We start from the raw sequence: 25,814 nt of genomic DNA on the forward strand, positions 1-25,814 counted from the left end.
TGTACTATCCCCTGACATTCAGTGTGAATCTTTTTCCTAGATCTGACTTGGAAAATATTTGCCCTACTGTGATCATGCCACAAATATTTGCTGATTGAAAAGTGCTACATTCAAGGATGAAGTGGAGATAGCTGTGGCACTGCAGAAAACTTCTATGAGCTGCTGTCTTTTACATAACTTGGAGAAGTTACTATCTAATGTGCCGCGTGGGCAGATTAAAATTAACTTCTCTCAGCCAACAGAAACTACAGACAGAGCCAAATGATTCCCCACAATACATGTGTTTCTCTCTTCCACATTAGCCTGACTATAAGCCACAAGTCAAAGATAGTCTTGTCCTAAATTCATGTGGTTATGCACCTAATGAAGGTATAACTCTGACTCACGGTGATTAAATTTCAATGAAATATTGAAGAATGCTTAATTGCTTTAACACCTCAGCAGTAGAAAAGAATTTATTCTGTCATGATTAAACTTTATAACTATGTTTCAGAAAATTTGTTGCTTTTTAATGACCAGGCTGACAACTTTTTGCAGGGCCATAGAAAAGATGAATAGACGGAAAAGTTTTTTTAGTCATTAGTGAAATTTCTCACTCTCTAGTGTAAAAACACGGTGGCCTGCCACAGGTTTCACCTAGGTCTTGTTTTCTCATGTGCACTCTGGGTTTGTCTGCAGATACTGGCCTCTTTATTCTCTGAAGTGTCCCAGAACATTCATAGATATATTTCTGAATCCGCTCTGTGGATTTTTTATTTTCTTTTACCTTGCTCTGGAATGAGTCACTCCATCCTCCCTCCAGCACGAAGACAAATGCGATTGCTCCTCCTGAACATATGGTACAGCCTAAAAAAAGGGTTATCTTGTAGGAGTGTATCTGTATGGATCACTTATCACACATTCCCCAATGGAGGCTTTAGGAGATAGTGTCTCTTTTTCTTTCTCGAACTGCTTAAACTGCTCATGTTCAGCATTTTTCTGTCTATGGCTCTCCAACATGCTCATGATTCCTTGAGAGAGAAAAGCCCACTCCCATTGCAGCTGGCCTTTTACATATTGCTCAACAAACTTGGATCCGCTCCACTGCCAGAGATTAATTGCATAAGATGCAAAACCAAACATACAAAAGTTATCCTCCTTTCTGTGTTCGTCATCCTAGCTCTATCTAGATTAATTCCCTGTAAGAATGGAAATCACATTCTGGAGTAGTTGGTGACATTATGCCACAATATTTTGTCTCTGAAGAGAGTAACCTGTAATCACGTGAAAAGATAGATTTTCAAAGTTACAAATTTCTATGCTGCTCTGAGTTTGAAAGAGGAGATGTTAGCATGGTGTTTTATCCCAAAGCGATCTTCTCAGATTACAAGGTTTGTCTCCCTCAAGAATCTATAAACATCTTCAGAGAGATCCAAGTGATGAAAGCAAAGGGCCGTTATTTCACAGAAATTCACTTCAGTTTTAGGCAATACTTTGAGGTCTTCAGAATGCTTTAACATGAATCCAAAAGTATCTAACTAGAATAGCGTCTAAAGGAAAATCTTTATAAAATTCAAGAGATAGCTACTCTAAGTTGAAGGAACACCTGGCTCTATTCTTGGCTATAAGACAATACTATACAGGTGGAGTTGGCTCCTCTAATGTTTCTGTGCATTGGCTAAAACAGATTTAAGTCTTGGTAGAGCAGTGGCAACTGCAATTGCCCCCACAAGACTTTACTAAGGCCTGACAATGGCAGACCTAGCTAGGAAACCTGACTGAAACAAAAACACTGTACCTAAGAAGAAATGGCAAGTTTGATGATGGCTGGTCTCAGAAGTGCACACTTTTAAGGATGGGAGAAAGAAAAGTTTACTATGGACGCAGGATGACTCAGAAAAAGGTGAATTGAAAGTGTATAGGCCAGTATGGCCATAAAAGATGATAGAACAAAAACGCAAACTCATCGGCTGGTTACGTCTTAATTTAAATCATAGTAGAGTCATGAGGATGAGCACAGTGGTCCCAGGGAGCCTTTTAGTACTTAGACTGTTCACCCAGCCACTAGCATACTATGCCTTAACTCTTCCTTCAGTGAGTAACAACAGAAGTGTTTTAAGACTTTGCTTGTGCTTACTAAACCTGGCCAAACCTGCACCACCAGACTAAGCCTGTGATTATTTCTTAGGAGAAACTTCATACTGCAATCTCTCATCTGCAGCCCTGACGGCATTTTGGTACTTGAGACCTTTACACAGGCATACCAATAACACCAGCAGAAGCAGCAAAGAGGAAGACACTGATGAATGACTCCAGTGACCACTAACCATCTCAGACAACAATACACCCAAAAAGACAGGTCTAGACCAAACCTCCTCCACAATGACTAATAGCACAGAAGGCAGGATGAAAGACCGAGAGATGTGTTTGCAGTGCTCAAAAGATCCTTGGACACACCTGTCCAAGAGACTGGCTAGCAAAAAGCATCTCTGCAGTCAAGCAGGAAAGAAGTACACATTTTCATATTTTTCCCTCTCATTTGCAACCCAGTGCAAAGTATTATAATATCTTCTTCTCAGATTACTTGCAAGTACAAATGTTTTTTGCAAGTTGAATCTTACAGAGATAAAATCCACTGAAAAGATTCCAGAGGAACAGGGTAAGATAGACTTAATGAATCACAGCTAAATAGCTTATCCAGGGAGTAAATAACAAGAGAGAGACTTTGATCATGCCATGTGCTTTCTGCACCTGTGGACATTGCTTAAAGTTTGGTAGTGTCTTTCCTACCAGAGTTCTAGAGCAAGAGTCTCTGAAACGATCAGCACCTGTTGTTTCCATCAGCGCTACTTTCAGACTGTAAGCAGAGGATTGGTACTTCATGGAATCATAGAATCATAGAATGGTTAGGGTTGGAAGGAACCTCAAAAATCATCTAGTTCCGACCTCCCTGCCATGGGCAGGGAAACCCTCCACTACACTAGGTTGCCCAAAGCCTCATCCAACCTGGCCTTGAACACTTGAGGGATGGGGCATCTACAACTTCTCTGGGCAACCTGTTCCACTACCTCACCACCCTCTGAGTGAAAAATTTCTTCCTTATATCTAATCTAAATCTACCCTCTTTCAGTTTAAAGCCATTTCCCCTTGTCCTATCACTACACGCTCTTGTAAAAAGTCCCTCTCCATCTTTCCTGTAGGCACCCTTTAAGTACTGGAAGGCTGCGATAAGATCACCCCAGAGCCTTCTCTTCTCCAGGCTGAACAGCCCCAACTCTCTCAGCTTGTCTTCATAGCAGAGGTGTTCCAGCCCTCAGATCATCTTCGTAGCCCTCAGACAAGCACTGACTCAAAGCTTGATAGCCTTCTACCATGTCAGTTAGAAAGGCACCTCTCAGTTCTCAAGGAAGATGAGGCCATGCAATAACTATTATTGATAGAGCCTAAGAAGATCCATTCAGCATACGACTTCTGTGACAGTTAAAGTAATGAGTATTCACACTCACAAAAATCAAAACAATTGAAATCATAATGCATACATTTGTAGCATTACTGTACACATGGATGTTCTGTTTTATTGCACCTGCCGACTTTACCAGAAGACTCTAATAGACAGTTTGATTGCTTTTACACTTTTGCCTTTGTAGGTGGCTGGTTCCCAAATGTTAAGAGCGGCACAGGTAGTCATGATCAACCAGTCTGACCTTCTGGACAGTAGAGTCTAGCATAGGCTGAGGAGTTTATCCAGAGATTCTTCCACTGAGCCCCAGCATAGCGGTTTACTGGACATATGGTCTTATGGCCTTCTCAGGGGATAAGGAGTTGGTGGCTCCACCTCTTCCTACTGGTTCATACTGCAAGGTTAAAAGGTCACAACTCATTCCCATACATTTGAGTGTATAGGTCTTCACTTCATCCTGAGAAATATAAAGAATGGTTTACACATCTGAGTATAAAGCCAAACCAATAAGATAACAACAGACTTTGAGGCAGGATGGAGACAAAGCCAGCCTGTTTAAAGCTGTTGTGAATTACTGAAGTTGTGAATTTTTCTTTTGGAAGAGTCAGAGGATGGTACAAACTTATATTCTTGGGGAGGAGTGTGGGAGTTGCAGAGATTTGGAATATAAAGAATAACGTCAAGGGTGATGGATGGTCTGTTATTAGCCAAGATGACTGGCTAAATAGCCAATGGATCATAAAATATTCGAGGGATAAGCTTGAGAAAGCCCAGGTGGCCACAGGCAATCTGCCCAAGACCACGATAAACATAAAGACAAGTATCCAGAGTTTATTTATAGGAAAAGACAGGATAACTGGTTGAAATAGAAGGAGATGCAAAGACATCATGGAAAAAGGAAGACTATGAGATTTCACATGTATAAGGAAAAAGAAGGTAGTCCCAGGTATTTAAAGCAAGCTCTGGAGTGTCCAGAGATAGGTCATTTGTTTTGCATCCAGCCACTTCCACTTTAAACATGCCAGTGACTGTGAGGTACTTCTCCATGTTATTTTCAATATTAAGAGACGTAAAAAATTACTCCAAACTTTTAGAAGCTTTTTCTGAAGGTCACAGGACCACACGAAGATAGAAAAACATAAACCCAGTGTCTTTTCATCTTAGCATGTTAGTTACAGTTTCTGCTGTGCTACTCATTTCTAGGGTTCCTCTACTATCACTTTGATCATCAGGAAGTCTGTGAGGGAAGCCAGTATCATGCAGCCCAAGGGTTTTGTGCAGCAGATCCTTAATGATTTCATGACAAGCTATTTTCAAAACTTTTGTTGTGTAGATGAAATAAAGATGACCTTTATCCTTTACTTTTCTCCATTCAAGGTCAACAGTAGTTCTGTCATCTACTGACAATGGCACATAATATCCATGGAGGATATCCTATTGCAGTCGATGATTAACAGTTGCATTTCACTATCCTCAGGGCCATAACTCACTCAAAGCTTCAGCATTTGAGAATGATGGAACATCCCTGGAACAGATAAATCCATAAATCCTCCCAAGCTAAAAAAAATAAAATTGCCAGCTCTCTGGGAGTTCCTTTGCAAGTCAGGCTATAGTTTTCAGATTAATATGTACATGTAACACAAGAAGGGGGAAAACAGATCACCAATAGGAGAAAACAGAGAAGTAATTTAAGTCTGGTTATTGCCACTTTCTATACTCTGTTCACTTTACAGCAAGAAAATATCAGACAGGCAGACATCATTTGTTGTCCACAGTACCTGCATCTGCGGTAGTCATGTCATTTGCTGTTGTGCTCGGAAGCACACTCTGAAGCACACGACTTATCCCAAAAGCAGCTGTATAATAACATCACGAACCAGCTTTCAAAAGGACTGCCTGTGGGAGTAGTGTATCAGTCACGTCATTTGGAGACGTATCTGCTGATTTTAGCCACGAGAAGTTTTTATTTCTGATACTCTGTAGAACAAATTCATGTATCAGAGAGAGCTGGACTATGTTTAGGCTAGTGCATCATCTACAGATGGCTCAGCCACTAAAAGCTCCACCTTTCTGGCTGGCCAGAGCTCAAAACCTGTCACTACAGAGAGACAGACTCTTGCCCCATCCTGGCAACAAGGGGGGCCAGCCCTGCTGCCTGAGGCTGCGGTGAGTCCAGCTCATGGGTCCATCTGAGACGTGAGCCTCAGGGAAAGGGAACTGTCACTCGGTTCTGACTGTGTGCTGGAGCTGGTGAGAGGAGGAAGGGCAACCCTCCTTGAGCGGCCTTTGCAATCACTGTCTAAACTAGATACTGGAATTAGGTGGTATGGAAACCTCTCCCAGGGAACCAGGCAGTCTGTGTAGGTTGTCAGCTACACTCAACTTTTTTGTAAACAAAACAGAAGGCATGTGACATTGCCAAATGCTGACTGCGGGAACGCTCAGCTACACATCATAAAGCTCTGCTTTGAAGTTTTACAGAGCTTTTCTGGACTCATAACAAAAAAGTCTCCTGTAGTTCTCAGAAGCTGTGGTTTATTTAAAAAAAATATTTAAATGAAGTAGTTTTATTTGAATCTTTTATTTTTAATAAGAGTGTTCACAAGTTCAAGAAAAAAAATTTAGCCTTTTCAGCTATCCATATTCAAAAGCAGAACTTAGGAAGCTCTTTTTTACTGCTTGTTTTTCAGTTAAAACCTTTAAAATTTTAATGGAACGGAATATTATTTCCTACATATTTTTCTTACCTGTTGTATAATTTCACTTTTCATTTTTGGGGAAAAAGATCTACAATTTTCTGAGTTGTTCTACCTATAGATATTCAGAATTAGCAATGGCCTAATTAAGAAAAGCTTGAATATTTCTTTGAATAGTCAGTCTCTGCAAAGTTTTGGTGCTTATCCAAATCTGATCGAACAGCAGTGAAATTTCCATCGTTTCTGAGGATACAAAACAGGACTGGAACCCACAGAAAAGGCTGTTCTTCTTCCATTCCTGGCCTGCTCTACAGCAAAAGAAAGCACCTCATGTTACCCCGGTTCTGGAGTTGAGAAAATACTGAATTTTTAGAAAACTGTGTATTAACCCATCCTTGAAAGCAATTTCACATTTCTTGTCTCTGAGTCCTCATGGCAAGTTACTTCCACCTGTGATTATCTCAACTGTAATTGCCATTGTGTATATGATAGATACATGTATCAGGAACATCCTATGTAGACTGATGAAACTGTGTCCTAAGTGTATATTAATCTACCTATGCTCAATAAAATAATGGCTAGCATAAAAGGTATCTCAAAATAGTAGGATGAGAAGCGGAAGAATAAACAGCCAGTCAAATAGTAAAACACAAACCCAAATGATTTATCCAGAAGAAACATTTAAACAAAAATCTCTGCATAGAAAAGTTAAAAAATCATAGCTTGCATAACTATACTAGTTAGCAAAATGTCTCACAAAAGCTCCAGCTTGATAATTCTGAATAGAAAATAAAGCTGAAGAAATCTCAGTTTGGTTATGGGTTAAATCACAACTGGATTTTTCTAGAAAAATCCATATGAGAACAAAATGAAAAGAAATGAGGATCACATTAAGCAAAGTTACATGTAATTAATATTTGGGAATGGAAAGGGGGAGAAAAAATAAAGAATTTTTTCACCTAAATGATTTCCTTTGCCTTCCTGTACCTTTTTATGTGTTCACATGTCACTCTTTTCATATTGTATTTTCCATCTTCATTCCTCTGCCTTTAGCTAAATGTTGTGCAGCTCTGCTTTTTGAACTGTCATTAAAACAACATGTAAGAGACAGCACTGCAGATAAACAGCAATGTGTGTCACCTGGTAAGTTGTGCTGTCACTGCAAGGAAAAAGACAAACCATTATGAGCTCAAAATTGAGCAAAATATCTGAAAGAGGGGTTTATTGTTTCACTGAAGTGCAAACCTTAGTGGGGAGGGTGCAGCTGGGATGGGACAAGTGCGGTATCTATTGCTAATGTCGGAGAACGACTGAAAAAACTGATGGCTCCCAGGACATGAACTGCAGCCGGAGGTTTTCAGCTCCTGCAGCTGCAGCTGAGTAAGGCAGAGCCATTCGGTTCCTGTCCAGCGGACGGATTCATTCATTACTCAGACCAAATCATCCCCTCCCTGAGTGAGCTTGTGTAACATGCACAAAGTGTTTTGCTTTAGTTGGGTGTCTTTCGAACCATGCTTTCAAACCTCTTAGAGACACTATGGCTAGATGCATCTAGCAAAACCTTGATATTCTGACAGCAAAGCCGGTCGAATACCTCAAACAAAACACATTTGTAGTGTTAAAATGGGAGTTTCTGCTAAGTCTGTTTTTTTCTTGTCTCTTGTCAGGAAAATTTAAATGAAAGCTAAAGCTGTGGGGAGCCACAATGCTCTTCCTCGCACCTGGGAGGGATGCTCTGCATCCAGCCCTTGCTATGCTCCCCCACCGTGTCTTCCACTCCTTTCTCACAGACAGCCACCCCTTCTCCTTGTACACTCCAACCATCCCTTCACCCCTGCAGGGTCTGAAAGCAGGCACAATATGCGGGAAGGAAGATCTCTGCAGTGAGGGGAGAGAGAGCAAAGTGAATGTGATGAATTTAGTGAGCTTTGCTTCCAGGAGGAGAATAACTCCCCAAGGGGCATGATGTATGGTGGGGATGGGGCTATCACTCCCAGAGTTGTAACATCCACAAAGAGATTGATAGCAACATTTCCACATTTCCAAATGAAATACTTTTAAAGTTTTCTTTCCATAAGCAAACAAAACAACCGTTACGGAGAATTTTCAGTCTGATTCTTGACAGAAACAGATGTCGCAATATTGGAATTTCCCATGGGACAGATATTCCAGGGTTTGTTCCATTTTAAACAGGGCTAGAAAATAAAACTGAGTTGATATATGATTTTCTTCTTCATAGCCATTATGGAGGCAGGTGGTTGGAAGGTGTGCTAGACAGATGTTGCATGCTGCTGCAATGACTGTGAGACCAACTAGTGTGGATCTTTTATCTTTTGAGTATATGACTACCTGTCATCAACAAGCTTACTTAGGGTTAAGCAGAAGAGAGGAAAATGGCAAAAGCCAGGAATACACTCTGATTTGAAGACTGTCACAGATCATGTCCTCAGAGACTTTCTCTAAGCTGGAAGAAGGACTCTGCTTCTATTGCTTTTTCTGGGCTCCTTTTGCTTCCCTGAAAACATGGAAAGATTCTGGACTGAAATCACACAAAAAGGAGCAGAAAACAGGTTTTAGCCTAGTGCAGCAGTTTCACTAACTGATGGATATGAACCTCAGCAAGCATGTTAATCCAGCCTTAACTGGAGAGGTATGCAGACTAGCAAACTGTCAGGAGGTGGGTCCCCTGATGACTACCCAAAACTGGAAACTTCTCAGCACCACACAGCTGTAAGGTCATAGCTTCACCACCTTGAGCTAGAGTGCAATCCTGACTAAGTTCATAGTAAAAGCAGGTTCCCAAATCTTTTGTCAAAGCCCCAGCATTGTTACTGTGACTACCCACAGCCAGGGGGTGCCAAGAAAGAAGAAAATTGCCTGCAGCACAATCCCACATACACACAGTGAAAACAGAGAGACACGAAAAAGTCTTACAAAGACTTTGCTCAATATTGCCTGTGATAGTTGAACAACATCTAGTGACTCTAAATGGACAGCTATGAAAGAGCAAGGGATGAAGAAGTCTGATCGGCCGTCATCACTATGAGGGTATATGGACAGGAAGTTGTAGGACTTCACCAGAGTTAGGCAGCACTGGAAAAATCACGTTACAATTCCATGTCACAGCAGCATAAACCTTACCACTATGTGTTCTAATCAGGCCAAGGAGCAGCTCTCTTTGCCTGCTTCTCTGTGCTACTCCTTGTCTTTTTGTGTTTCAAGAAAGACCAGACAGTTATGATTCTATTCACCTGTAACCTCTAGTTTGACACCTCAGTGAACACCTAAATCTTTGTCTACAGTACGGCTAGCAGCAGGAGTAAGATTTATATACTGACAAACTAATCCTGCTTAAGGAAAAGGGAATTTTTTGTTGTTTGTTTGGAGATGCAAAGGCCAAATTCAAAAAGCCTTATACTTGCTGGGTAAAACGTGTCCTTTAAAGGTTTTAATATGAAGGTTAAAATCATTTTTTCTGGAGTAAAGCTATATCGTTACTATTATTTTCTACTCTAAATCCAAAATATCAACTAAATTTTGTGGGAAGTTTTATGTCAGTGTGCTGCTCTCAGGAGTATGCCACCTCTGCCCTCCATAGTGCTTCTCCTTTCACTCTACTTGGATAAACAGCATATTCATAAACCCCAATGAAACCAGTTATAAACACCTGTGCTACCACATAATGAAATACAAAGAAAATTCTAGCAGAAAATTCAAATGTAAGCTGCTTAAGAACAACTAAATAAAAGGATTTACTCTGAAAAATACTCCAGCTCTGGCATAATTAACTAATTAAACCACAGCCAACATAATTATCTACCGTGAGAGAGCCTGGATGGGGAAAACAAAGAGAAAAGGTGAAACAAACAACAATATTATGTTTTAGTGGGGAAAAAAAACCCAAACAGCTAAAACCTCATATGCTTCCATTAAGCAGTCTGTACAGCACAAGGTCTCACCACCTCTTCATCCTACTCCAACCTGGTGTTGTCCAAACGTGCAGTACAGAGCCCTGAAGTGGGACTGTTGCTTTACTCAGGCTTTTATTAACACTCTTCACAGGCATGAATCGCACTCCCAGTGTTTATTTAATTCTTCTCCTTGCAAACAGTCCTTCACCTCGTGAAAGGTGTTAGTGTCCCCAGAGAAAGAAAACAGAATTTAAACTATTAGCCATACATATAGCCTTGTGTCCTCAACATGGCTCATCTCCCTAAGCAAATCACACAAGTGCCAAGCATCCATTAGAAGGACTTCTGCACTGTTTTTCAGCAGAGAGATCGCAGCTTTGCTAGTGCCACTGAGGGTGCAGGAGGTTTGTTTGACACTACAGAGAGAAGATGGGACCTTCACTGCGCTCTGCTCAGCCAGCAGCCTGTGACAGCATCCACCCCAGGTACTATGAGGCCCTGGACAGGAGAAGCCAGAATCTGAATGTGACTCCTTCCATGGTGGCTATTCCTCCTTCTACCTTCTCATAGAACAAGGCATTGTCATGTCATTGACTGAAACAGCAACCAGAAGAGGCTGCAAGGATCAAGGGGTGGAGGAGAGAAGCAGGGGTCCCCTTGGCTCCTTTCCCTGCTCAGCTTACATGAACATCTGACTCCTTTTTGAGGGATGAAAGGAAAGAGGCACAGAGAGATGGGCCAGTTTCAAGCCAGTTACCTTCATTCCTCTTCCCCTCTCCAATTGCCAAACCTTGGCAGAGCTGCCGAATTCCTCCCCATGACAATCCCAGGCTGTGAACTCCTGCATGCAGCAGAGAGAAGAGCAGGCACCAGGCTAGCTACCCATCCTTGCCCCAGATTAACCAAGCTGAAATTCTGCCTCTACATACTCAAATTTGCAAGATTCAAGTTCACCTGGACGTTGCCATCCCAACTCTGCAGTACAACGTGTATGGAGGCTCAGTGATCACTGGTGTGTACCTTTCCCATTCTGCAGTAGTCTTCTGGAGAAGAGGCGCAGACGTCCCCCATCCTCCCAGCGCTGGCAGAAGGACTGATTCATCAAGCCTAACTTGCTGAGGCAATCTGCCAGACAACAGAGCTGCTGGTGGGGTGCCATGATGCTGTCAGCTGCCCATATGTCTATCAGGCAGCTGCTGCCTGTGCAATCCCCGTTCTGAGAAAAATTCAGAGCACTGTTTGGGATATCTACATAAGAACCAATTCCGCAATCCAAGCCGATTAAATAGACAAATAGATAATTTAAAAAAAAAAAAAAGAAAAAAGTTTTGTGTTGAACAAACTACTCTTTTTCCTTGTCAAAGTGAAGTAAATTATGAGATAATGAATATATTACAAAATTTAAACCTAGGCAAATCCAAAGTAATGCAAGGGGAAGGGGAGGGAGGACAGATGGGCAAATTCAGCACAAATTCACAGCTAGTGCTGGCTGTCTCAAACTGTTCATCTCTTCAAATAAACTAATCTGTAAACCAGGAGCAGCTGAACAGAAGGGCGTTACGGTATAGCTTTACCTTGCTGTCTACAGGGATTTCTCAGCCACCCTAGCTGTAGCCTCTAGTGAACGAGCCCTTTCCCATCCGAGGATTCCAGGCTTGATGTCTCTCTCCCTTGCCCAGCACCGGTGCAGCCCTCTCCGTTGCTGTGGCCCACAGGTGATTTTGATTCCCCTCTACAGTGCCCTCTGCCGAAGGCTGAAGCCAATTCCCATTTCCCTTCTAGGCAGCGTCGCTTAGTGGGATTCTTGTCAAATGCTCTGGGACCTAATACGATCACGCTGTGACTCTGAGACACCAGGAGGGCTGTGGCGATAGGGCAGATCGACCTGCTGGCTGGACTACTTTTTCTCTGCTATGAAAATCAGAACATTTCGTTTTAAGCATGGACATTTTTCAATTGCATTATATTTTCAAGGTTTCTTTAGTTTGCAGTACCAGCCTGTTTTCCTTAGCTAGGACTGGATTACCTTTGTGCTTGACTCTATTACAGATTATTATGGACTACAGGGTACACATCTGTACTGCATCCTCATATTAGACTGTAAAACAAGACGCATGTGGGGGAAAAGGGTAATATGACAATAAAATAACCCATATCATGTTTTCAAATACATCCATTATCTCAGATTTTCTTTCTTTACCATTGAAAATTTGAGCTACATTTCTCCTGCGTCCTTTTAAGAAAAACAACAACAAAAAAGATAAATTACTCTCTTGTAGTACTCTCTTCATTGAAAACCTACAACACTCCAAAAATTATGCCTATTATGAATCTGATTTCTGCCTCAAGTTTTAAGTTCCTCAGCCTATCTAAACTCCTTCTTTTTCACCCTTCCCTGAGCAGAGCTTTAACGCAAAGACCACTCACCATCGACATCTCAGTTAAAGCCTCAAAATAAATTTAAATGAGAAACAAATGTTGCATTCACCTTGATCTGGATCACCTGAAAAGAGTGATTTTTCCTCACTCTGACTGCATATATTTTGCTTAGAAAATCTGTCTATTGTAGGCAAATCCAAAATTAACCAGGTTTGTAAGAGCTAAAACTAGAGAAGACTTGCTATATAATTTATTTAGTCTTGTGTGTTCTTTTTTACTTTTCCAGTGCTGTGTCTTTTTCAGTTCTATATTTTTCAAATGGTGAGTCTTAAGACATTTCTCTAAGGAAACAAGCTGTATCATTGCTCTCGTATATTAAGGTTAACTGGTGCAATCATTGTACAAAAAAGTACAGTTCTTCTGAAAACAACCTGAGCATACAACCAGAAAGCCTCATATGAAAGAGAGAGAGTATAACAGGAAATTCAGATCAAGCAATTAGATACACGAGTCTGCAGCTATGATGGTGAAATAAGGCACTAGATTTTGACTGTTTCTGTAATTTTGAGTTATTCTCCTGCTGCCATCCTCTTTGTCCTGTCTCATGCATTTGATAGATAAAATAGTCCTGCATTAAAAAATTAAACATAATTTCTTGCATGAACCCCAAAACAGTGCCTGCAGTCAGAACTCAAATGCTCTGCACTGGAGAGGCAAGGAGTATCAGGAACCTGCTGCAGGAGGAGCAAATGCCCTCCTCCCAAAAATCTAAGACAAAGACAGCTTTGAAATGGGTAAAAAGGCTTCCTGTGACTTCAGAGGAGAGCTGTATGGGGTAGGGTGTCAGAAGGCTGGGGATGCAGGAGCTGTCAACACACCCTGTCTCACCTACCTACCGCCTGGAGCCTGCGCGTGAGCAGGTGGGAGCTAAATTAAGCCGAATGATCTCAAACGGGAACAGTAAATTTTAGGAACTCAGTAAGCTTTAGGAATACAATATGCTTTTAAGCTTTTCTTTTGGATCTTGCAAAACACCTGTGTATAAAAATAGATCATCCTCTCCTTCAGGTGGGTAGTTTTCAGCCACTGCTTTTACTACAGAGTCACCACTCTTGAAGGAGATTTCTTAGTAGTTTGGAGATTACCTGGATTGCTGTTGTCCCAGTTAAAATGAAGGGTGAAGCAAGGGGAGGCAGGAAGTTCTCAGATACAGATTTAGAAATACTAGGAGCAGTTGCCTCGCTCTGCGGTCACTAATATTTTTCCCATGTGTCCTAAAAGGACCCAATTGTCTGCAGCTGTGACCCAAAATGAGGAAGGGATTAGAGTGGATCTCTGACAACATCTGAAACTCAACAGATCAGTACTGGAGAGACAAGGAGTATTGGGATCCTGCTGCAGGTACTACCTGAAGTGAAAACTCAGACATCAAGTGGAGCATCTTGGGTGCTTAAATGTGCATTACATATGCAAACTATGGAGGAAACTAAACCTCATTGTTTTCACTATTCCTTTAAGGAGGCAACACATCTCTGTTGTATAGGTACCTGCTTGGAGTGAAGCCCTGATCCAATTTTGATACTATTGAAGATGCCTTTCCCAAGTCAAAAAGATTTATAACCTATATTTAACAACAGTAACAACACCAAGAATGCTACATTTTCTCCCCAAATCATGACATCCAAAATTATCAAATTTGAAATGTGAGGAAGGACTTTATTAGGAACACAGTGAAAGCTAAATCAGGACTGCTCCTAGCTGTGATTCTGTAGGCATGTTTTTTCCTCCACTGGCTTACTGAATCACCTTGAGCAAAATATTTAACCTCCTTCTTCCTTCATCTACCTCCCTAGAAAATAGCAGTAATCTCCAAAATGCAAGATTTTCAGGCTGAACCAGCGCCTGCCAGAGTCAATGGTGGCTACCCATTTCTGAGGGCTTTAAGCCAAACGTTCAGTCAAGCATTTGATCAATTAACATTGGTAACTATCAGTGCTAACTGTTATTACTTCGCATGACTACAAATGTCATGGGAAGTTGTTACTGTTAAGCAGCCAGCAAGTGGCAACGGTTTTATTCCACCGAGCAGCACACGAACTGCTCTAAGTCTGCCCTAGATTTTAAATAAGAAAGACAGTGGTAACTATGTAACTGTGTACTGGCTTCTTAATATTCAGGAGGAGTATGAATCTGAATATGTTAAAACTTTTAATTTAGACATCAAATTGTTGACTCACCTGAAGCTTAATCAAAATCTTATTTCACTATTTCATTTTGGCATCAGATGTGTAGCTGGTTATTGCAATGACTGGTGGGGACAGCTCCTGGCATTGGGGTTCAGAGCAGCTAAGAGAGGAGATGTGGCAGATGTTATGGGCAAGCATTAGCTCTTCCCAAATTCCCCTCAAGTGAAAATGCTGAGCCTTTGATGAGCTAAATAAATAATTAGCAGCAGAGATAACATGGGAGTACTGCCATCTTATGCTGAAAACCGATTCTGATTTCCTTTCCACCCTGTGCAACACTCCTGTCTGTGGTGGGGTTACTTCTCAGCAGCACAACTGAGGCTGAGATGAGAATCAGGCTCTTTGCCTTTGTATTCAGCTCCTGAGGCAGAGCTCAGGGGTAGAGCTTTAGCGCACAGATTCTCCACATATTTCACTAAATGTTATTTGACAGTTGTTAAGCTTTGAAGGAAATGGGAATGCCTCCAAGCCAGTGAAAGGTGCAATCCTGCCCTGCTCTGCTTGCCCTTCTCTGCTTTGCTGGGCCACTGCGGCGTGGGCAGCAGTAACACAAGCGCCCTCTCACATGCCCTCACATACCTCTCACGTACTCACGTAGAGGGACGTATCTCCTGTAGGGATAAGTGGCCATTTAGTATTTTGCCTTTCCGTGACGGTTATCAAGCAAGAAAATATTGGTCTGGGTAGCATTTGCATGGTCTGCCTCTGCTCAAGCTGAGCTGGGCATCAGGTGGATGACGGTTTGTCACAACGATCTAGGATGACTTTAGTGACAATATCAAGATGTGCATCTACTTTTCTTTAATTCTTGCTTATCTTTATATTATTATAATATTTATTTTTACTTGATAACTTATATTTCTATTTTCCACTTCATTCTCTGGCAAGACATGTAATTTTTTTCATTTTCACCACATTTTCTTTCTTATTTTTCAGAGATTTCTCATATTGCAACGGGAAAAAAAAAAACAACATACAAACAATAGCAAACAAACAAATAACAAGCAACCCTAAAATACCCTTTGTCCCTGTATTTCTCCCATTAAGAGAGACAAAATATAAAGAAAAGGCTAGATGAAAATCTTTTTAGCAGAAGCAAATAAACCCCCAAGTTTCCAGAATACATGCTTCTGTGAAGCATCTTCTTCATTATGTCTGATGCCTTTCAGCAAACCTGCACTTGCTGAGAGTCCTCTAGAAGTCAGTGCACACTGCTGCTGCAAACCACTCTCAAATGACCTGAAGTACCAAATGTTCATGTCAGACTTACACCTGCTCTGCTTATATAAATTTTGTCTCCTTTTGGGACTGTGACTTCACGTTTTTATTTTTATACAGTTGCTGTCTCAACCTGTCAAATACAAATGATTAATATATGATGATTAATGTCTTCATGTGATGTCCTTCCTCCCAATAGTTGTTTTATTCAGCATTTAAATATATAAATGCTTTGACCAAATCAAGGTTTGTATCCTGGATACAATGCAACAGGAATAGCTTAGCTCACGTGTTGAGGGTGAGGATGGGTTTTTGCACCAGCTGTGATCCATGGAGGAAAGCTAGCTCCTAGACAGGTTGGAGACAACGGTGGAACTGAAAAAGGGGCAGAAAAGTGGCAGGCATTTACCCGTATGTCTTCATCTGTATGAACCCACTCTTCAAATCACGAGTAAGGATAGATGTTGGGGCCTTTCAGAATAAACCAGTCCTCTGCTTTTTCTAAAATTACCAGAATTAAGTATTTCTGACTTTCCCTAGAGATAAAATAATGTAATCATGCTTTACTACAGCATCAAACTGTTGAGATTATTTGCCCTAACAACAACAGGGTAGGGCTTCCTCTGTTTTCAGTCTTTAATTGGCAGACCTCTACACAATAGGCTTTTGTTGCAAGAAGCATTAGCAATCTAGACAGCAGCATCCCTTCTGATGCATGACCTGGTATTCAGTGTGGCACTGTTGTTTCAGAGCATATCCTCACACAACTTACATATTTCTGAAGTTTGCAGCACCTTAGTCATAAAGTATTTTCTTATTGACATGCAGATGACTAGAAGAGTGCATAACTATATTTATTGAACTATACAGTGGGAAATTCAAACTCAGTTAATTACTTCTTACCTAGGTTAAAGTATCCATAAGTGCAAATGCTGAAGTTATTTTTTGCTCATAAGATGGAGTTGCACTATCGCCTGGCTGCCAAACTGCAGCTAATATTTAACTGAGAGGTGACAGGGCAGCAGTGGTTGGTGGAACGATCTCTGTTCAGTCAGTCCATAAGCACTTGCAGTAAAAGGAGCTGTGTAAATGTAAATCACTATTATATTGTTTAAGTAATCACATCCATGGCACCATTGTTTAAATAGACTGAAGATGTGGAGCCATTTATTCATATTTTAATGCTTAGACTGCCTGCTACATAACATATATATGGAAAAAATAAGCTTTCAGAGATATATAAAATACTTCTTTTTTCCGGTGCTGAATTTATAAGCTAAGGAGACTATAATGCTACAGTAATTCTTGATTTGTACAGTTGTTTTTATCACTCTTAGTGTGAATTACCACAAAATAAAACAGACGTAAATTTCTCATAAATCTAATGGCAGTGTCGCACTTCAGATGCACATTTTTAAGTGGCTGCATCATTGCTTTAGTTCAAAACACAGCCAGCAGGCTCAGTATAACCTCAGAAGTTCTACAAAACACTTGCAAAACACCACATCTTCTGAAATAGTGGTGAATTTATATAGTACACCAATGTCCAATAGCTAAAACTGAGGTTTGGTCCCACATCATGTAGGGTGCTCTACACATGGAAAAGACACGATCTCTGCCCCCAGGTGCCTTACTTGAGCTCAAGTGTTACGGTTACGTCACGCTCCATCTTAATACTTCATTGCTGCAGACTGCACAATGACTTCAAAACAACGGTCTCCCTATTCGTTTATGTGGGCTCCTGGTTCCACAACATTTTCTGAGTTTATCCCTACGAGGCAAGTCAGTGCTGTCACTCCAGGTTACAGGTGGGAAACCGAAGCCCAAAGATACTATTCTCCAGGTCTTTAAATTTTAGTTCAAACCCTTATTCAAAATTAATTAACTATACCAGTGCCTAAGTTGCTCTGATCATACGTCTGAAACATCTAAAACAGTTTTGAAGGGAGAGTCTGGACGGAGAAAAACATGCTCTTAACTTTTCCAGGAGCAGGTAGGATTTCTGTGATAGAACAGGTCTTCTAGTGTTTACTACTTTAACCCTGAGTCTAAGGACAGATGAAGCTTTGCAGACCTCTGGTCTTCTTCCATCCCTTTTGGCTGTTGGACACCGGTTACTCTTCCTGCATGTTTTTCCTTCAAATAAGAAATGATTTTCAGTTGTTCATTTTGTAACAAACTTCTGGTGTTGGATAAAAGTGATGGGTACAATACGCATTTATTGTCATTGCTGTGTGCTTAAGGGTGATTTATACTACAGAAAAGGATGAAAGACTGGAAAAGCTGATGCATTAAAACCCACATAACTGTCTAAGCATACCCAAATTCACTGGGCTCTGGCCTTTGCAAATTGTCTTGTACTTTTCTAGAGGGACAGTTACAAACATCTTTTCTTCAGTGATTAGCTCACAGTGTCAAAGGAAGCACCCACCTGAGTGGCACTCAAGATTACAAAGTCACAAAATGGTTGAGGTTGTAAGGAACCTCTGGAGGTCATCTTGTCCAACCCTCCTGCTCAAGCAGGGCCACCTGGACCTAGTTGCCCAGGACCATGTCCAGACATATTTTGGATATCTCCTAGAATGGAGACTCTACCACCTCTCTGGGCCACCTGTGACAGGGCTTGGTCACCATCAGAGTAAAAAAGTATTTTCTGATTTTCAGGTGGAACCTTTTGTGTATCTTCAGATGGTGCCTCTTTTCCTGGCACTGAGCATCACTGAAAAAAGCCTGACTGTCTTCTTACGTCCTCTCTACAGATATCTGTACACACTGATGAGTTTGTCCCCGAGTTTTCTCTTCTCCAGGCTGAACAGTCACAGATCTCTTAGCCTTTCCTTTTATGTGAGGTACTCCAGTTCCTTAATCATCTTAGTGGCTCTTTGCTGGACTCAGTATGTCCATGTGTCTCTTGTACTGAGGAGCCAGAACTGGACACAGTACCTCAGATGTGGCTTCACTAGTGCTGAGTAGAGGGGAAGGATCACCTTCCTTGACGTTCTGGCAACACTCCTCTTAATGCAGCCCAGGATACTATTCATTAGCCTTCTCTATGGCAAGAGCACATTGCTGGCTCATGTTCAACCTTGTGTCCACCAGGACCCCCATGTTCTTTTCTGTAAAGCTGCCTTCTAGCCAGGTGGCCCCAGCATATCTGGTGCATGGGGTGATTCCTCCTCAGGGGCAGGACTTGGAATTTATTTTTGTTGAATATCATGAGGTTCCTGTCAGCTCACTTCTCCAGACTCTCGAGGTCCCTCTGAATGACAGCATGACAGTAGTTTATCAGCCACTCCTTACAGTTTTGTCATCAGCAAAACTGTTGAGGGTACACTCTGTGCCACCCTCATACAGGTCATTAATGAAGATATTAAATAGGATCAGATGTTAAATAGGTTGTGGACTAGTATTGACTCTTGGGGTATACTGCTAGTTACTGGTCTCTAACTAAACTTCATGCCACTGATCAAAACCCTTCTGGCTCAGCTGTTTGGCTAGTTTTAAATCCACCTTACTGCTCATCAAGTCCATACTTCATCAGCTTCTCTACAAGGATCTTATGAGACAGCGTCAAAAGCTTTAGTGAAGTCACAGTAGATATCTACTGCTCTTGCCTTGTCTACTAACCTAGTTATTTCATTGTGAAAGGTTATCATCAGGTTTGTCAAGTATGACCTTGTGAATCCATGCTGATGACTCCCAATCACCTTCTTGACCATCATGTTCCTGGAAATGGTTCCCAGGATTAGTTTTTTCCCATCACCTTCCCGGGCAGTGAGGTGAGGCTGACTGGCCTGCAGTTCCCTGGGTCCTCCGTCTTGCCTGTTTTAAAGACAGGAGCGATATTTGGTTTCCTCCAATCTTCAGGCATCTCTCCCAAGTACCACGGTTTTTCAAAGTTAACGGCCTTGCACTGACATCAAGCCAGATCCCTCAGCACTCATGGGTGCATCCCATCAGTGCCGATGTATATTCAGTTGGCTGGATCAGAGCAACATGAACCATGACTGCATGTGCCAGCCAAGGGAGCTTATGCGACAGCAGTTTAAAAAAATGACTTGCAGTTCTCAGAGAAATTTGAATTTCCACTTTAAAAGGGCTTGCTCTTATAGCCTGTGTATATGAACAGAAGACACAGATAGCAATCTATTATCTTCTCTCTGTGTCACCTGCTGGCCATCATGCAGATTCGTAATGTCACCGACAATTTCCATTTTCTCCATCCAGGGTAACATGGGTTTGAACGGCACAAAGATGAAAAGTTAAGGAAAGTGAAGAGGAAAGAAAAGTTAGAATGAATAAACAACGTAAACCAGAGAAAGGAAAAAATGCCAAACAAGAAAAAAATCCAAGAAAAGTAAGTAAAAAAACCTCACCAAACCAAAATGCAAAATAAGCTTTCCTCACTTTGCCTAGAAAGAGAAGAATCCCGGTTCTGTTCCAGGCGAAACAATATCTTCATATAGACAGCAAGATTACTGAAAACATTGCAAGGACAAGTCAGAGAGAGCTCATTGGGAGGACACATAGATCAGTAAAGTGATGGTGCTCTCCCGTGTGTGACACACAACTCCAGCTCAGGCCTCTGTTGTAGCATCTTTTTCAATACGAGCACGGGTCAAGGCACAAAAAGGAAGCTCTGAGATACCACTAAGAGTTAAGTGCATACTTCATTAAAGACAGAACGTTCACTTCTGCCAATGATGTGGAAAACAGAATATATCATGCCACCTTTGAGCACCCTCGGGTTATTGATTTGATGCCAATGTTAGGGGCAGCCATTGTATTTGCAAGTTGACATTGACCAAGCTGCCTCTTTGAGACATTTGCACAAGCTATCACTCCCTTCCCTCCAGCTTCTCCTTCTCACTCTGGGAAGCCATGTGGAAGACAGTGCTGATCCAAGACCATACTAACTAGATCAGTATCAAAAACATGCATCCTGAATCCACTGAAAGAAATAAAAACCTGCTGCTAGCTTCAGCAATGGCCGTGAGACAGCAAATACAAAGGAAGGTCAGATGAAGAAAGCAGACAAACAATACTCCTCCTGCTAATCCTCATTATGCTGGCTCTGGTGTACCCAGAGCCAAACTTCAGATTCTGATACTATTTCAGCTCAGTGAAATCAGGAGGCCCTGTTGGGGCCTTGTCACTATCTCTCACACCTTTGAATTTCCTTGAGGCCATTGCACATCATTGTGGTCCCCTTTGCATTGTCTGCAGCTCCTGCAAGTGGAAGGCCACATCTGGGATGGAAGCGAGAACGGGACTGATATCCTGGGTAATGACCAGGAGGGATATTAGTATCAATGGGGAGGGAAGAACTTCTGCTTTCACTCTTTCACTGTAAGTACAACGTTTATGAAAAATTCTTAGTAAAGAATGCAGCAAACTTTTGTCTTTGGGCATACACTTCTTCCTATTGAGGCAGGATTCCTTCAAGTTGAGCACAGCCAGCATCCCTCAGTCCTGGCATACTGACGTATCTTAACGTGTAGTAAGTGCCCATCATTTTAGCAGTTAAGCAGTATCACATCCCATTTAGCACATACACAGCATTTTATAGAGCAGAGCGCTGTAGAAACCCTTTTCCCTTAGGTTTTTCTACATGCTCATTGCAGTGACATGCATCTGACCAATTAAAGCAAAACAGCTTTAGTTAATTAACTGTAAGGGACTGAGTGGTTCCCTGGCTGAAAGTCGTAAGAGCTGGTTTTGATATTATGAGTGCCGCTGATTAACTCTCAGATACTGGACAATTCATTTCATCTTTCTATGCTTCATTTTTCCCCGGTGCAAAATGTAGAGAAATGAAATTTGTTTTCTTTGGTGAAGTGCTTTTGAGAGCTGTGAATGAAAAGAGCTATACATCATCAATGACTACTTAAAAAGGCCTGATGGGAGATTTACAGAAATAGCACTGTGTTCACTGTGCTTCTGGAAAATCGAGCCACAGTCAAGTAAAGCAACAACGGGCCAAAACCTTGCTGAGAGGTAGCAGTGGAGACAAGATAAGAATTTAGAGTTGACTGGCACCTTGACAGCCACTTGTTCCTCCAGACCAGGCTGGGAAGATGACATCTTTGCCTCATTTCTGCCTATGGCACCTGATTTTCACTCCTCCAGCTACTAGATTGCATGTCTTCACTTCTGTATTGTTTATTTTATTTACCCTGGCCATGCTCTTCCTCAGCAAATCAACACATCAAATCATTTCCAACATCTTACAACCTCTGCTAAGCTCTCTGTCTGGTTGCAGGGATATTCCTGTTCACTGGGCCAAATTTGCTATATGGTGTCATACGACTATATGCATCCTTTAGAGTATTTTTTCAGACATCCATTGGGCTCAAGATCTTAAATACTGTTGAGTTTTTGCCAAAAGCTTTGCCTCAGGAAAAACTGACACTGTCATATTTTTTTTCATTCTATTCCTACTACTCTATCATTACTTAGTTTTATCTTATCCTTTCATTTTACTTAACTCCACACAGTCACGTGTCCCAAAGCTAAGACACCAGTTCCACAGTACGTTAGACAGAGCAAGGCAGATAATTTGCAACTGGTAATTGATTTGATTATTTCAACATATTTTTTTTAATTGAGGAATGGAAGTGAATAGAACTGAATTTTCTCAGATTTTCTCAGTATTTGAATAAATATCCTCTTAAAAAAAAATGTTCTTTTTACTGGCTGGTTAATATTCCTACTTTTGGCAAAGAGTGACTAAGTTTGGAGTAGCTAAATAAATCATACTATTATTTTTGTTCTACAACAATCAGATAGATATATTATTTCTGACACAAAATTTTGTCCATGACAACTAAACATTCAGTTCTGAAGAAAACTTTAATATTATATTTTATTGTAGGAGAAAGGTGAGTGAAAAACGTCACATGAGCATTTACTACTTCTTGGTTTGACTTTCTCAGGTTAGAAAAAAAATGTGCTATGTTAAAGAAGAAAATAACAAGGTCTGTTCCAGGATTTGGAGGTTGAGTACTGTGACTTGACTGGTGCCTTAGCTCTCACTGCAGGACAGGGTAGTCTGCAGGCCAGCAGATAACAATCCCAAGCTTACTGAGGAATTCAATAGCTTTGACTGTGTTTTGGCCAGAGTTTGTTCTCAAATGAGAGTCAAAACTCAAATCCCATTATTCCTGTACCAAATCCAGTTTTACTCCACTGGCTTCAAGATTCTTGTAAAGCTATAGGAGTTTATGTGTTTGGTTCTACTTTTCCCTGAGATTCTAACTTCTGCTGGTAGCTCACATATATCCAAACATAAACTTCAGCTCAATGCATTTGATGCTGCTGCCTCTGAAACGAAAAGGCAGGAAAGGGTGCTTGCTAGGGACTCATCATTAGCATGAACATACTACATCAATCATTCTTCCAAGACAGAAGCAAAAAGCAGTAACACAGTTTTCCTGTACTGTTAAACAATTTCCTACCCATTTTTAATCTCTAACATTTATTGCTTCTTTCTTTTTCGCAGTTAGGTTCACTGAAAGAACGACTCTTGCTTTACATCATGAAAAGTTAGAGGAGTTGTAGAACTGGAGGAGCATAATGAACATTCAGGGCTTGCTTTTGAAATTATCTCGTTCTCTTATTGCATTTAATATGGTATAAAACATTAAATACTCCAAAGTTGTCAGCCATTACAGTTGTGTAAAACAGATGTTAGTGAAGTAAGAAACAAGCTTTTTCATATAGGTGAAAAATCTCTTGCTAACAACCCCGAATCTTGAATCACAGAATAATTAGAGCCTGTGTTACGGGTAGACAGCACAAACTTCCTCCCACGTTGCTTCCTCTCTCAGTAGTATGTTTCAGTCCCACCTACAGGAGGTGGAAAGGGAAAATTCTGACTTCTATACTGTCAAGCTTTTCTTTCTTTGTTAAGCCTAGTAAGGAGGCTACCAACTGCAGTACTCTTTTTTCCTAAATTGGAAATTTTACTGTAAACAGCTGTTGTTAGAGAATGAATACTGTATAGATTTGTAATGTATGACTTAGACAACTGATGAACAGACCAACAGATAAACTGACAGACACAATGCAAATTTATCAGACACCACTAATGCTACTGGTTTCAGTGGCAGTGGTACCTCATTTCCGATTCAAATCAGCAACCTAAGAGTAACAGACCTCATATCCTGCTTTCCTCCCCCTGCCATCATCAGAGGACAAAACAGCAGTTGCATTTTACCTGTAGATCAGGACTTCATCGTCTGAGCAATTATACTGCAGCTGATACATTTTTACCCGAGGGGCCGACTTGCTCACCGTCCACTTGACCAAAGCTGAGGTAGTGGTCACTTCTGACACCAGGACAGCCCTTTCTGGTGGGCCTTTTGTTTCCCCGCGATTAGACTTGCTGGAGCTGGTGATGTCCGAGAGTCTGGATTTCGGTGGGGCTGCTCGGCCAGTGCCGTTGCTGAGATGGGGGAGCTGAACAATTGAGAGCTCAATCGTTGCAGTGGACTCTCCAGCAGCGTTGGCTGCTATGCATGTGAAAGTCCCGTAATCCTTGGAGGTGGTGATGAGGATATCTAATGTTCCATTGTCATAGACAGCTGTCCTTGAAGAGTTCCCAATGAGACGATCATCAGGGGCCACCCAATGAATGATGGGGGTGGGATCTCCAATGGCTTTGCATTTCAGCGTGGCAGTCTGCCCTTCTAAAACCAGCAACTTGTGAGTATGCTGTGTAATAAGAGGAGGCTCACAAACAAATTCTTCCTCCCGTACATACCAAAAGTACCTTCCCTTTAGACCTGGAGGAGAAGCACAAGTTTCCATATCGTCATCTCTGTCAAGTCGTCTTAACCACAGTAGCTCACAGTTGCAATGCAGTGGGTTGCCCCCAAAGCTAAGAGACAAAGGTGGAGAAAACGGGGTAACAGCTAATGGAATTACTTGAGATCTGGCAAATATAGGGTCAGGGGGGAGCTTCTGAAGTCTGTTAGATGTTAAATCCAATCTGGCCAATTTCTGAAGATCTGCAAACGTCCCCTCTGTAATATAATCTATCAGGTTATGATCCAAACTGAGCTGGTGCAAGTTTATCATCTTCCTTATAGATTCCCAGGGAATGCTTCGGAGGTTATTGTAGGAAAGGTCTAAGTCTTCCAATGTCAGTAAAAAATCCTCAAAGGCTTCATCAGAGATGCTGCTTAGCTGGTTGTTGTTTAAAATCAAATGCTGAAGGTTAATTAAGCCTCTCAAAATATCCTCTCCTATGTCAGGCAGCCTGTTGCTGTCCAGATGTAAAGACCGAAGGCTCTCCAAGTCAGTGAAAGAGTAGGGCTGTATGTAACTGATGGTGTTTCTGGACAAAGTAAGGTCAACAAGTCCAGACATATTGGCAAAATCCTGTCGGCTGATATTAATAATAAAGTTGCCGCCAAGTCGGAGTTCAACGGTCCTTCGATCTATGTCTAGCGGTACAAATAGGAGACCCTTGGAGGGACACAAGGTCCCCAGAGACTCAGACAGGTTCTGACAGACACAGTATTTGGGACAAGCGTTGACCATGACAGCCATTCCAAACACCAGGATGCTGCAGAGCAACTTTTCCATGGTAAATCACGCAACAATACCTGCAAGAAATTAAGAGAGTTACAAGGAACATCAGCAGTTATGGTATAGCTACCTTTCCCCTTATGTTTTACCTAATATCTACCTCCAGAGCGACTTCACAGTGCCTCCTCTCAGAAGCCACAGCTAAAGTGATCAGTGCTCTGGGAAGGGAAGGTTAAGTGTTACAGCAACATGGTTTTCCACATAATGCATTTTTTTCAAACAAACAAACAAACAACAAAAAACAAGTGGTTTTCATTCCAAATCTGAATGGGATAGGAATTGTTAGTGCTTATGCCTGGTAATAGGGTCTTGTGACTACCTATTTTCTAGG

General features: G+C 41.4%; 1 protein-coding gene across 1 annotated transcript in view; it reads right to left on the minus strand.

Annotated features, from left to right (window-relative positions):
* Nucleotides 1-25,480, minus strand: part of LRFN2 (leucine rich repeat and fibronectin type III domain containing 2) — a 38,738-nt gene extending 13,258 nt beyond the window's left edge. Inside the window, exon 1 of the mRNA XM_009991051.2 lies at nucleotides 24,108-25,480. Coding sequence (XP_009989353.1) covers nucleotides 24,108-25,480 — 1,373 coding nt within the window. The remainder of the gene's footprint in view (nucleotides 1-24,107) is intronic.
* Between the last annotated feature and the right edge of the window lie 334 nt (nucleotides 25,481-25,814).

This window comes from Tauraco erythrolophus, chromosome 2 (genome assembly GCF_009769465.1).
Source record: "Tauraco erythrolophus isolate bTauEry1 chromosome 2, bTauEry1.pri, whole genome shotgun sequence".
NCBI classification, from domain to species: domain Eukaryota; kingdom Metazoa; phylum Chordata; class Aves; order Musophagiformes; family Musophagidae; genus Tauraco; species Tauraco erythrolophus.